The sequence below is a fragment of the Rhineura floridana genome, chromosome 3 (assembly GCF_030035675.1).
Source record: "Rhineura floridana isolate rRhiFlo1 chromosome 3, rRhiFlo1.hap2, whole genome shotgun sequence".
In the NCBI taxonomy this organism is placed as follows: domain Eukaryota; kingdom Metazoa; phylum Chordata; class Lepidosauria; order Squamata; family Rhineuridae; genus Rhineura; species Rhineura floridana.
In genome coordinates, this window is record NC_084482.1 from 217,441,201 (window position 1) to 217,455,052 (window position 13,852).

General features: G+C 45.5%; 1 protein-coding gene across 2 annotated transcripts in view; it reads right to left on the reverse strand.

Annotated features, from left to right (window-relative positions):
• Window positions 1-13,852, reverse strand: part of LOC133381560 (alpha-2-macroglobulin-like) — a 74,421-nt gene that overhangs the window by 10,745 nt on the left and 49,824 nt on the right. For both annotated transcript variants that reach the window (XM_061620812.1, XM_061620811.1), the window contains exons 25-30: window positions 13,680-13,764; window positions 12,707-12,863; window positions 7,054-7,128; window positions 2,188-2,353; window positions 1,802-2,034; window positions 120-338 (exon numbers count right to left, since the gene is read on the reverse strand). In XM_061620812.1, the coding sequence (XP_061476796.1) occupies window positions 120-338; window positions 1,802-2,034; window positions 2,188-2,353; window positions 7,054-7,128; window positions 12,707-12,863; window positions 13,680-13,764 (935 nt within the window). The remainder of the gene's footprint in view (window positions 1-119; window positions 339-1,801; window positions 2,035-2,187; window positions 2,354-7,053; window positions 7,129-12,706; window positions 12,864-13,679; window positions 13,765-13,852) is intronic.

The window sequence follows — 13,852 nt, forward strand, 5'->3', positions numbered from 1 at the left end:
CTCCTTGCCTTGCGCTCCTCCCTCTGTTTGCCCCCCCCACAGTAGGAACTGAGAGCAGCTACACATCTGTCAACAAAGCTCACCTTTTCCCTCCCAGGTGCCCATCCCGGGACACTCACCTGGATGTAGACACAGCCATCTCCTGTCGCCGCAGGGTCGTAGTCCCCTGGCACCTTGGGCAGAGCCTGGCACTGAAGCAGCAGCCGGTTGGCCCTGTTGACCTGGAACTTTCTCACAGAGTTCCCTCCGGAGCTCAGGGTCACTTCCGTGCCTGCGCTATTCTTGGAGTAGGTAGTGGCCCCGTACAGGGTGAGGGCCTGCAGGGCCACCACAGTGTCCTGCAAGAGAGACCAAGGGTAAGGGGAGATGGCCATGTGGCCTGCTTCACGAGAGGGCATTCCTCCAGTTGTAGGGCTGGCTCGTCCAAGGATAAAGAATCTAAGAAGGGAGAGCGAGACAGGCCTTGGCATTGCCTATCAAGAGTTGTCCACCTGGACAATAGATGGAATCCTCCCTGCTATAGTGAGATAAATTGTATTTCTGTTTAACCAATAGGACGGGATCCAATGCACTTGTTTTGTAAGCTCAAGGATCGACTCTTGTGCAGTGGACCCTCTCCCCCTCTCCTCCCCCTGCGCACACCACACACCCTCCCCAAATTTACTCTGGAGGGTTGGTGGGGCCCCCAAAACAGATTTAAAGTGGCACCTGAGAGGGAGGAGGGGGTAGTTCCATTGTACAATCATAAATACTTGCGCTGACAGAATGAGCTTGGTTAGTGCTCTATTGGGTGCAACCCATAGTAATTATTTTGAAATGTGCATTTATCTCTTGAAATCATTCTGAAAATCTGTGTCCCTCCCCCACTTTGGTTTTCAACAATGCATTTTTTTCTTTTTATGATTCATAAGTTAGCGGCCTTGGGGGAAGAGAGTGTCTCCTAGGGATGTGGACACCACATCATATAACCAAAATTTGCTCTTATGCTCTGGTAGCAAGCCTGAAAGTAATATCGGACAGGCGCCATCTCCGTTACCTTTTTGGCACCTACTGAAGACCTTTCTCTTTCAACAAGCCTTTTAAGTAGAGACCTTATCCCAGTCTGCGTCTGTGTTGGAATTGCTTTTAAAGATGTTTTTAAACCTTTTTTAAAAATGATTTTAAAGATGTTTTGTTTTAATATGTTCTTAATGGTTGTTTCGTTTTAATATATTTCAAAGTCTCTTCTTATGATGTGTTAAAAGTGTTTTTAGTGCTTTTGCTTGCCACCCCAGGCTCCTACTGGGAGAAAGGGGAGAATATAAATCTAATTAATTAATTATTTTTTTAAAAAGTGAAAACGTTTTAGTCAAAATTGCTTACAAATATGTGTTTATTGGGAGAAATTTGCACCAAGATGCTGGAGAAAATTCTCAAATTGCTGTAGAGATGTGGAGAATTCAATATTTGGAAAAATGAGAAATTGAGAGAAGAAAAATCGGCCCATCTTTCCATCCCTAATGAGTATGTGGGGGGGTGGGCGTGGGAGATATCAATGCTCATCACAAGTTTGTGGTGAGAATTTATAGAGTCCGCAAGGTTTGTATACTAAGCCAAGGAATTTAAACCTTAGTGACACTCCCACTGGCCCCTGACCTTTCAGATTCCCATGCCCCATCATTTCTCCATCTGTAGGTTTTGGACTTCACACCTACCCCAATAGGAGCCCTCAGTTCTAAAACTAACAGGACACTCTGGCTGTGTCCCGCCTCTCCCAGCATGCTCTGTTTCTGGGTACCAGGAAAGAAGAAAAGGACTTTACCTGAGTGGAAGCGAATCCCCCTGTGGGGTTCTGTTGCTTGCTGAGCCACTTGACGATGCGGGTGGCCGTCGCCAGATCTTTCTGAGATGGTGCCGGCCGTTTGCTCAAGTAAGCCAGGAGGACGTAGGCCGCCATCTCCACCTCTGCCGAAGGAGCACGGCGGCGCCAAGGTGTCAGCCGGTCAGTGTCTTCCTCTGGCTTTCCGGGCTGCTGCCAGTGTAGAGAATCATCCTCTTCAGAGACGGAGAGAGTTATGAGTGTTTGGCTCATATAATCCAGGCGCCACAAAAGGGGGTTGGACTAGATGGCCTTAAAGGTCCCAACTCTATTATTCTATGAACAAGGAACCAGACAGAGGGGACGAGGAGGAAGAGCTCATTTCTCACCTTCTTTCACAGCCACCTCTTCAAGCAAGTGCAGCATCTCTTGCCTCTTCTCCTCCTTCCCAGCCAGGGCAAAGGCGTAAGCCATCACGGCCCGGGTGTAAACGTGGAGGTCTTTCTTCTGAGACGCCGTCTCTAGACAGAACAGAGCGTTGCGCACCACAGAGTGCTGGGGAGAGAAGGAAGGAAGGAGAGGCTTATCCCAAGCCCCCGAGTCCATTTCCAAAGTCTTGGCAAGAGGACACAGGAGGTGGCTAGAATGGCAAGAGTCAGACCCATTGGCTGCAGGATGCAGGGCAGAGCCAAGAGGCAACATATCCTTCCTCAATGGTTGGGCGGGCAGGATGACAGAGAAAGGAAAGGGGGTTGGACTTGATAGCCTTATAGGCCCCTTCCAACTCTACTATTCTATGATTCTATGAAAGAGTGGGAAAGTGGCAGTGTGGAATTTATCCCTGGGAGAAGAAAAATGGAAATGGCCTGCCTTCAAGTCGATCCTGTTTTACCGCAACCCTACGAAGAGGGTTTTCATGGTAAGTGGTATTCAGAGGGGATTTACCATTTCCGTCCTCTGAGGCTGAGAGGCAGTGACTAGCCCAAGGTCACCCAGTCAGCTTCATGGCTGTGTGGGGATTCGAACCCTTGTCTCCCAGGTTGGAGTCTTAGGATAGGTAAAACTGACTGAGGGGGAGGAGGACGGGGAGGGGAAAGGAGGAGGGGGAAGGAGGGGATTGGAAGGAGAGGGGGGAGGGGAAGGGAGCGGTGAAAGAAGGGGGAGGGAAGGGGCAAGAGGGAGGGGAGGGCACATTTGATCATTTGCATGCTTTTTGACTTCAGTGGGATTTACTCCCATGCAATCATGGCTAGGATAGGTAACATTGACCATGAGGGAGGAGGAGAGGGAGGGGAGAGTAGAGGAAGGGGGAGGGGAGCAGAAGGAGGAGGGGGGTAGGAGGGGATAGGAAGGGGAGGGGGTAGGAGGGGGTAGGAAGGGGAGGGGAGGATTGAAGGAAGGGGGTGGGAAGGGGCAAAAGGGAGGTGATGGGAGGTAGGAGGAGGGGAGGGCAGGTTTGATCATTTGTATGCTTCTTGAGTTTACTCCCACGCAATCATGCTTGAAATTGAAATGGACTGCCTTCAAGTCGATCCCGACTTATGCGCGATCCTATGAATAGGGTTTTCATAGTAAATTATATTCAGAGTTGGTTTACCATTGCCTTCCTCTGTGGCTGAGAGGCAGAGACTGGCACAAGGTCACCCAGTGAGCTTCATGGCCGTGTGGAGATTTGAACCCTGGAAAGGGCATTTTTTTCTAGGTCTGTGTGGATCGGCAAGAGGGGCAACCATTTTGGATTTTGGGGTGATGGATGTTCATGGACACAAGTTTCTTGGCGTGGCTGGAAACAGGACTTGAGGGCAACAGGGACACTCTCCCTGTTTGTGATCCCCAGCAACTAGTATTCAGAGGCATATGGAAAATGGAAATGGACTGCCTTCAAGTCGATCCTGACTTATGGTGACCCTATGAATACGGCTTTCATGGTAAATGGTATTCAGCGGGGGTTTACCATTGCGGTCCTCTGAGGCTGGGAGGCAGTGACTGGCCCAAGGTCACCCAGTGAGCTTCATGGCTGTGTGGGGATTCGAACTCTGGTCTCCCAGGTGCTAGTCCAGCACTTTAACCACTACACCACACTGGCTCTCTGAGAGGCACATACTGCCTTCAACAGTGGAGGGAGAAGACAGCCATTGTGGCTATTTATAGCTTTATCCTCCATAAATTTGTCTAATTCTCTTTTAAAAGCATCCAAGTTGATGGCCATCACTGTCTCTTGTGGGAGGGAATTCCACAGTTTAAACTGTGTGCTGTGTGAAGAAGTACTTCCTTTTGTCTGTCCTGAATCTCCCAACATTCAGCTTCATTGGATGTCCCTGAATTCTAACGTTATGAGAGAGAAAAAACCTTTTCTCTATCCACTTTCTCCCCGCCAGGCATAATTTTATACACTTCTATCATGTCTCCTCTGACCCGCCTTTTCTCTAAACCGAAAAGCCCCAAATGCTGCAACCTTTCCTCTTATGGGAGTCGCTCCATCCCCTTGATCATTCTGGTTGCCCTTTTCTGAACCTTTTCCAACTCTTCAATATCCTTTTTGAGGTGAGGTGAACAGAACTGTACAGAGTGCACAAATGTGGCCACACTGTAGATTTATACAGCAACATTATGACATGGACAGTGTTATTTTCAGTACCTTTCCCAATGATCCCTAGCATGGAAGCTGGGTTGATATTTTAATTGAGCCCTTCAGCACAATCACGTTGTCTTTTTTGGTCAGTAGAACTGCCACTTCAGACCACATTACCGGTCATCCCAACAACAGTAACACTCCAAGGAAAGGCTGAAAAGGGCCCAGATACTCATTTTTATAATCAACATTTCTGCATTCCTCCTCAATTTCTGGAGTTCCACCACATATCTCTGAAAGCGACATGCCTATCCCCACTGTTCCCAGGAACAACCTTAACTAAATCACCAACATTCTCCATCTACTTGGAGGGCTCCGGAAGAAATTAAGCACCATGTAATTAACAACACAGAACACATGTAGGCCACTTGCTACTTCCACGGTAAACTATGGAATTCGCCCCCACAGGAGGCAGTGATGGCCACCAACTCTATTCGACCCATGTCCTTCCTGGCTCATAAAAACATCTGGAGTTGAACTGGCAAATTGGCTATGTGTGATAGTTAACTCATCACTCCAACAAGGCCATTTACCCGAATATCTGAAACAAGCAATTATAACACCTTTACTTAAAAAACCATCACTTAATGCCACTCTCTGTGATCGCTTCCGCCCTGTATCCAATCTGCCGTTCCTAAGCAAAGTCATCGAACGAGTTGTGGTGGCACAGCTACAAAGTTTCATAGACACCAATGCCCATTATGACACCTTTCAATCAGGCTTTAGACCAAATCATGGGACAGAAACAGCCTTAGTGGCGCTAGTCAATGATTTACGGCTTGAACTAGATAAAGGCAATGTGACCTTACTAGTCCTATTGGATTTATCGGCCGCATTCGATACTATTGACCACGACATCCTTTTGAATCGCCTTTCCGAGATGGGGCTACGAGGCACTGTAATACAATGGCTCTGCTCCTTCCTTGAAGGTAGATTCCAGAGAGTTGCTCTTGGGGATTTTCTTTCAGAGCCCTGGCCATTGTGATACGGTGTCCCACAGGGCTCTGTTCTCTCCCCAATGTTGTTCAATATATATGTAAAACCTTTAGGTCGCATTATTCGTAAATTTGGGATTTCTTACCATCAATATGCAGATGATATGCAACTCTGTTGCTCATTTCCACCAGACGCCAAAGGGGCTGTTCACCCTCTGAACCAATGCTTGGCAGCAGTGCAGAATTGGATGAACAGTAACAAATGAAAACTTAATCCAGATAAAACAGAGGTTCTTCTAATCGGACGAGACTCTCCTCAGGAAAATAAAAATCTTCCCACATTAGACGGGATCTTACTTCCCCTGAAGACGCAAGTCCGTAGTTTAGGCATTATTTTAGACTCAGCCCTGACCCTGGAACCTCAGGTTGCAGCAGTCTCACGAAGTGCTTTTGCACAATTAAAATTAGTTAGCCAACTCCGTCCTTTCTTGGGATTATCCGATTTACGGAAGGTAACGCAAGCCCTTGTAACATCACGACTGGATTATTGTAATTCCCTCTATGTCGGTCTTCCGGTTAGAACCCTCCGGCCGCTTAAGCTGGTGCAAAGAGCAGCGGCACGGATGCTAACAGGAGCTGGCCCTCGAGTGCACACTACACCACTCTTATATCATCTGCACTGGCTTCCTATTATGTTTCGTAATCAATTTAAGCTGTTGGTCCTAACTTTTAAAGCTTTACATAACTTGGCGCCACTTTACTTATCTAATCGCCTCCGTGAATACACATCCCATCGTCCACTGAGATCCATTGTTGAATGTACTTTGACTATTCCTTCAGTTTTTACCATCTGTCAATCGGGCACTAGGAATAGAGCTTTTTCAGTGGTGGCCCCTAGTATGTGGAATACCCTTCCACTGGAGATACGGCTTTCTAATTCCCTCTTAGATTTTCGTCGACATGTTAAAACCTTTTTATTTCACCAAGCTTTTAATATGTAAATGGTACTGTTTCATTTAATGTTAATTTTTAATTGATTTTTAATGGATATGTTAACTGATTTTATGAGTTTATTTATATTGTATGAGACTATACTGTTGTTCGCCGCTTTGAATTCAGTGAACGAAAGCGGGTTATAAATCGGCAAATAAATAAATAAATAAACTTGGAAGTCTTTAAAAGAGGATAAGGCTATCAGTGGCTACTAGCCATGATGGCTGTGCTCTGCCTCCATGGTCAAAGACAGTATGCTTCTGAATACCAGTTGCTGGAAACTGCAGGAGGGGAGAGTCCTGCTTGTGATCTACCCACAGGCGTCTGGTTGGCAACTGTGAGAACAGGGTGCTGGACTTATTCTAGATAAACAAGACTGGTTGCTTTGCTTGAGAAGGAAACTCTCCTTCCTTCCTTCCTTCCTTCCTTCCTTCCTTCCTTCCTTCCTTCCTTCGGGAAGACTTTTTCTACTTAACACAAGCATTTTTAATTAATAGCTGGAAGGGGAACTGAACCTAGGGTAAACAAATTCAAGGTGGCTCCTACATGGCTAATGCCCCCACTAGTTCCTTATTTGCTGGGCAATTTTCAGCTTCATGGGGGGGGGGTTTCTCAGCCATTATGGGGGGGCACCCTCTGCCCAACCTGAATGATTGTCCCGGACGGACTGCAGAAGGAAGAAGATGGATACTTACAGTGACAGGCAGAGGAACCTCCAGAAAAGCGATGGTGATGTACGCAGACAGAGTGATTTCATCGTCGACCCCGCCCTGTAGAAAAGCAGGTAGGTTGCTCTTCAGCTGCATGCAGGATGGGAAGGCCTTTTGCCATCTCCCTAGAGCTTCTCTTCTCTAAGCCTCACCTGATGGCATTATGCCTTTTTTTCATGGCTGTCCATAATGTTGGGTGCTCCTGTCCACTTTGGTCTCCTTCGCTGTGATTCCCATGTACATGGTCCCCCTCCTACCCCTGTTCAGTTCTGCACCACCACCCATTCACTGGAGCATCATGAGATCCTCCGGAGTAGAATTCCCTTTACTCTCTGTCTCACTCAATGCTGTGAGGCTCAGTGCCAGCCCAGCTCAGCCTACAGGCCACAGAAAGAGAATAACTGAAGAGGTTTTTTCGTTCCTTAAGGGGAAACATGCCAACAGTGGAGGCTGCTTGGCTCCATGTCAGTGGGGCAGTGGAATCCACTCCAGGTTTTCCCAGGAGCTGTCCAAGGTTCTGAAACAAACCCAGGGGGATTCCACTGCCTTGGGGCCACCAGCCTTCACTGCATGCAAATCGCCTCCCTTGTTGTTTTGAACGTATAGCAGAGATTGTGAGGCTTAAACTACAGTTCCCAGGATTCTTTAGGGGAAGCCATGTGCTTTCAATGTGTTATAAATGTATCGCACGGCTGCACAAAAGGAAAAAGAAACAGTTGAAACCAGGAGGGCTCCTGTCTTTGAGCAAAGTCCTATTAATGTTCTTAAAGAGGAACATACAAAAGCATCTTCTGAAAGTGCAGGCCCTTGCTTAAATGCTTCAGAGTTACTTGAAAACACACATGATGTGCCCACTTCCATGGAAAAAAATACTGATTTGAATGCTTCCCTTGGGTATTCTTTTCCTGAGGAACAATCTCTTGCTGGCAAACAGCCTTTGGATCAAAACAAGACTCAAAGTATAGAGCTTCTAGCTTCAGGAAGAGTCTATCCAGACATTGAATTTACTTTGAAAATTAATACAATTTGGCTTCCAAAACAGCAGCTGGTTTCTGATGCCATCTGCATGCAAATTGACAAGTTGCAAAGCCCTGATTCCAACAGGGAGTTGTTTTCTTCATTGTCACACTTTGTGTGTGCAAATTCAGACACTGATGCAGTCCTTGATAAGTTGAGTAACAAGGAACCCACAGCAATTGCTCTGCAAACAGGGTGTTCACTGGTGAAACTCTCTGACATGGTACAAATGGAAGCACAATTGTATTTGGAATGTTATATGCTGGTGCTACTGACTGTGCTTTGTTTTGCATCTGCAGCAAGAGAAATCCAAAAGAGGAAGATCCCACATGTATCAGAATTAAGCACAAAATTAGGGAAAGGGATCTCAGATTCAATTGCATTACACAGAAAAGATTTGGACACAAAAGCAGCAAAGGATCATGTAAGCAAATCCAAGTCTAAGAAATGGGAAGATGCGGGTAAGCCAATAGAGTCCAATGGTTACAGACATTGGATGAACCATGGTAAGAAACAGGGAAAGTGCATTCAGACAGTGGACAGACAAAGACATGAGGATAAGACTGACAGGGACACTAACAAAGATGCCTGCAGGACTAAATATTTTCTTTGGGCCTCACTGAAGGTACAAGTTCTTGTAGCCAAGCAGTGGAAGGACAAACCACCTGATGTGCTTTCTCCCTCCAGTCCTAGTTGTGCGCATGCATCCCAAATTCAGGACTTCAGTACCCAGGAGGTACAGTAATATGGTATTCTTCAATGGGCACAGCGTAAATGGTGCAATATGCATGTTTTGTTTTTTGTTTTTCTTTCCCAGGGTTGCAATTGTTCAGGTTTTTTTTTAAGAAATTTGCTCTGCTGGTCCAAGCAAGTGATTAAAGAAGAAAGAATATGAAGGAACAAGGGTAGTTTTAAGATTGAGGCATACAGGATGTAGGCAGGTTTTGAGATATGTAGAAAAACAGTGAACAGGTTCAAGAGTCAGTGACTATTTGTGGTAGGTAAGGAACGTCTGGGGCAAATTAATGGATTGACTTATGGGTGGGGGAGGGAAAAGAATAATTTCTGTGTTATTTTCTTAAAGCACCAGAACATGCCCACTATCCTGTTGATGATATGTGGAATCTTAGGAACACGTGCAGAGTGGAAAGCAGGTGTCCTGGAGAATACTGGCATCGAGCCCATCCCCACAAATGCTTGGATCTGTTATCAGGACCCAGAGGTGGAGATGGCCTGTCGATTTCCAGGGTTATTAAGTAATGCTTCCAGGAAAGAACAGTTGGAAAAAGATATCCTCCATCAGCTACCTGTCTCACAGAGTGCAGCTTGTGAGGAGTCACGATTAATTAAATGCACCAAAGGTCCCCAGAAGCAGCAAGTTCATTTTTGCCATGATTCTTCTGTTGACACCAAGATTTCTTGCACCTCACGATTTGGTGAAATGTCCCAAGGCAGCGACATGATACATGAAGAATTTTGCAACATTTTATGGATTTCTATAGTCACTTGGGGGGAGGGATCACCTCTGCTCTTCCAGATTTTTATGGCAAGTGCCAAGAAAAGAAGAACCACCGATGAACTGGCTCTTGTCCTGATTTCATCAAAAGGGAAGAATATCCCAGAACTATAACGCATTGGAAGAGGTTCAATGGCCTTATGGATGTGACCAAAATACATACTGTTGGTCCTCCAGACTGGATAATGCCAATCCAGGAAAAGTATTGCCATTATGGACAATATCATATTCCTTTTAAGTCAATAGGTTATGTTTCTATTATTGAGAAATATAGCACACCAGGGTCTTATAGGTTGGAAGTAGGTTTGTCATTTAAGAAAATCATAATATTGAATCCTCTTATTGAAAAGGTAAATGAATTAAGCCATTTGAGAAGCCCTCTTGTTGGATCTCATGTGATTAAATTGAACCACCCCCAGCAATTATTGATAAAACCAGGGACTGCACTTAAGGAAGTGGTAGTCTCACTTGAGAAATTAAATATTGCAAAGAAATTCCCTGTCTGTGCATCCTATTTAGAGATGAGCAATAGGGGATGGGATAATTGGGTTAAATTATGGGATGGAGTGAATGGGAAGAGAAATAAGCGGGATTTGTCAGGGTGGCTGGGAACTGGAGCTGTGTTTCTAGATGCTACCAATATTGAAATATTAGCCAACAAATTGCATTATACCACTGAAGAAATAAGTAAAATGACAGAACCTATCAACAGGGCGCTGGATAAGGCTACCAAAACTCCTAAAATTATAGCAAGCTTACTCCCAATGTGGGAACAGGGAATGGAAAAAAGATAATCATGACATGGTAAACACCATGCAGTCCTTACAACAGAATATTTCCTTGGCCATTACATGCACCCAAATGCAGAATTGGGCCCATACAGTGGCTTTGGAACTTATTCACATGACAGATAGTGGGTTCATACCCAGGGAAATTAGGTCCTTAATTCGACATCAGGTGTCCAAGGGGGAAAAACAATTGAAAGATTGGTCGAGCCTTGTCAATGCCACATATGACAGGCAAAATCATGCATTAAGATTGTTTATTGTAATGGTAGAAGCATCTGAAATTATTACTGTTTATCCTGCTATTCCATTGGGAATCACTGTAGATCAAGATTTAGTTCTTTATGCCCAGGAAGTGCACCAGTGGGCTATAATTAAACGTGCAAGATGGGTAACAATTAATGTGAAAGGATGTCAACACCATAAGAATCTAGGATTTATTTGTGAAGATGATAGTTTGGAATCCCATCACGATTGCTTTTCTCTCAAAATGATTAATGTATCTTATGGCTCTTTCATGCTAAGAAATGAATCAAGTTCATCTATTGTATATTCTGGACATGGGTGCGTGTGCCTTAGAACATTTTGTGATTATGTTGTTATTGATAAGTATTATATACAACCTATGCTAAGATATATCAACAGATGCTTTTGTGGTATTGAGGAAATAGTAGGATGTGATTTTTCATTTAAAGTCCCTGTATGGACCAGCCAGAGAATAGATCTGTTTCAACACCTCAAACCCATTGCATTAGGTTACGGCCTAGCTGATCTCCAGAAGTTACTTTCTCATCCTATGTTACAGAAACAATTAGAAGCAGTTAAACAAATGGGAGAGCAAGCTACATTCCAGATAACACATGATCGTCATGCAGTCACTAATATCGCAGCTAAGATTAAAAAGATAGGGGCACACAGATGGTGGGATTCTCTCTTTGGCTGGGGAGAAGGCGCCAAAGGAGGTTTAACCCTTATAATGCACCCCATTGTGGTGATTTTGATATTTCAAATAATTCTGGTCTTCGTCTTAATGGCCCTTGTAATATGGATCCGATCCCAAATGGCACAGATATACCAGAGGGAAGTAAGCATTAGAGCCAAGGGCAAGACTAAGAAGTCTAAGGTGTGAAAAGACATCTGAATAAGTATATACAGATGCTTTCCAACGGGGGGAGATTGTTACGAGGCAGGGCCATGGAGCCTGCTAAACTACAATTCCCACCCCACACCCCACACCTAATGGTATGGCTGGTTATGCTTTCCCACGAGGTTTTGTGTGAAGAGTAACAAGGGCAGAAATTAAGATACAAACTAAAGCTACGGCATAAATGTTCTGCATAATTGTTATCTTGTCCTTTGGTAAATTTCCCTCAACCACAGTGAATCCCATTGTTTGTTAAGAGCTTAGTTTTTCAGGGTCAGTTAGAGATACACACACACATACACAACATCACCAGACTTTCATACCCTCCTTGGCAGGAGGGGGAGAGAGGAAAAAAGTATTTTAAAACCAAGGCTTGAAGGTAGAAAGAGGAGGGAGGAGAGGAGGAAAGAAAAAAGGGGGGCTGGGGAACATCAGAGCTCCGACACACGTGTACGACGCTCTCAAGGAACGCATCAAGGACTGCAGGGACAGAACCGGGGGAGACTCTGGGTCTCGGTGCAAAACCTTGAGACCAAGAGATTCCTTCCTGGTTTTGGATGAGAGCTCTTCCACATAGCTTCAGCTGTATCCAACCACCCATTCCGGGCATAGGATAGGTAATATCTCCTACCTTTCACCTCTTATAGTAATAGGGTCCTTTGATTTCTTTAGTTTAAAGTTATGAATGGGTTAGGATATTAATGATTAATGCTGCCATGCACCCAAGTAATTCTGTAATGCTTTCCTACTCTTTCTCTAAATAAAATCAAGCTTTGCTTTATTTTGGTTTGGACCTGAATTTCTTGGGTTAAATATATACACCATTTAAGCACATTTCAGGGCAAAGCGCTTGTTTTTATCCCTAGCAAAAGATCCCCTCCTCTCAAGGAGGTGTGTTTCATGGGACATGAGGGTGGCAAATTCACACACTCAGGTTCCCAAGAGCACATGTCGTAACAGTATCCAACATGTATCCAACATGGCACTATCACAGTCCCATCAGCACAAGGATTACCACTAGTACCCCCCTTCCCCTGCGCACCCCCGTAAACCCTCTGGAGCAGATTTGAAGAAGGCATGGGGTGTGTGCAGGGGGAGGAGGAAAGTCCTGCTGCGCATGCGCTCACAATGCATTAGTTGAATACTGCATCATGTACAGGCTCTCCCCCCCCGTACCTTCAGGGCATTGTTCAGGAGGCTCCCAGTGCTAAGGAAGCAGCCATTCTCCTTCTGCCTGATAGCGAGGGAGGCCTCTGCGTCCTGGATTTGTTTTTCTTCCACAAAGATGTAGCGCTTGGCCTGGGCAAAGGACTTGAGCACAAACGCCGTCAGCCTGCAAGACAGCCCACAGCGGAGTCATTCCAATGTGTCTTAAGTATTGTCCAAACTGTACTCTGCTTTTGCCATCGCAGAGATGGGCAGGAAGCGTTTGCTGGGTACTGAACCGTCACCACGCCCCTTCCAACTAGGGGTGTTTGGAATTTCCAGTGAATACAGAAATGGGAGCAAAGATTGGTGATGTTCACTTATTTGTCCCATGTCCGGAATGGAAGTCAATCCAGTAAATATGACTGGTATTTGCTGTTGGCGCTTTCAGTCCACAAATTATATGTAATTGATCCCTTGCCCCCAATTTGCGTTGTTTCTTTTGCATTTAAATGAATGGGATGGAATAATGTATTAATGAATTACGTACATTGCAGCTGTTCCCAACCTTTGGGTCCCCAGAGATTGCTGGACTACAACTCCCAACAGCCTCGGCCAGCAAGGCCAATGGTAAGGGATGATGGGAACTTTAGCCCAGCAACCTCTGGGGATGCAAAGGTTGGGAAACGCCGGTACATTATGCATGGCATGGAATTTCGCCACAGTGGACAGCATGACAAATAGAGGAGTATTTGGCAGAAGACAAAACGGTAGCAGGACGGAAACGGCGCTGCATGTGACAAATGCACCGCTGGTGATCCTTTTCAGCCCCTTCCACTTGAGCTACTGCCCACACACATTCAAGCATAGCTCTTAGGCTCTTAGGAAGATGAGTCCTGTGGCCAGTAATATATCCTGGAACTTTTCAGGGGTTCCTGAACAATCTCACCACCCACCAACCAGGCCCTGCAGAGACATGTGTGCCTGGCTCTGTCCATCTCACCAGGTGTTTCCCGTCTCCTGGCTACGTTGCCCGAAGGTGCTGTAGGAGCCGTCAGAGTGCTTGTAGTTCAGCTGCCTCTGGTAGCCTGAAATGGAGAGAGGAGGTTATATTTCACCTGCCGGGCCAATCGTGCATCTTACCCAAGCTTCAGCAGAGGTGTCTGGTTTGGTCAA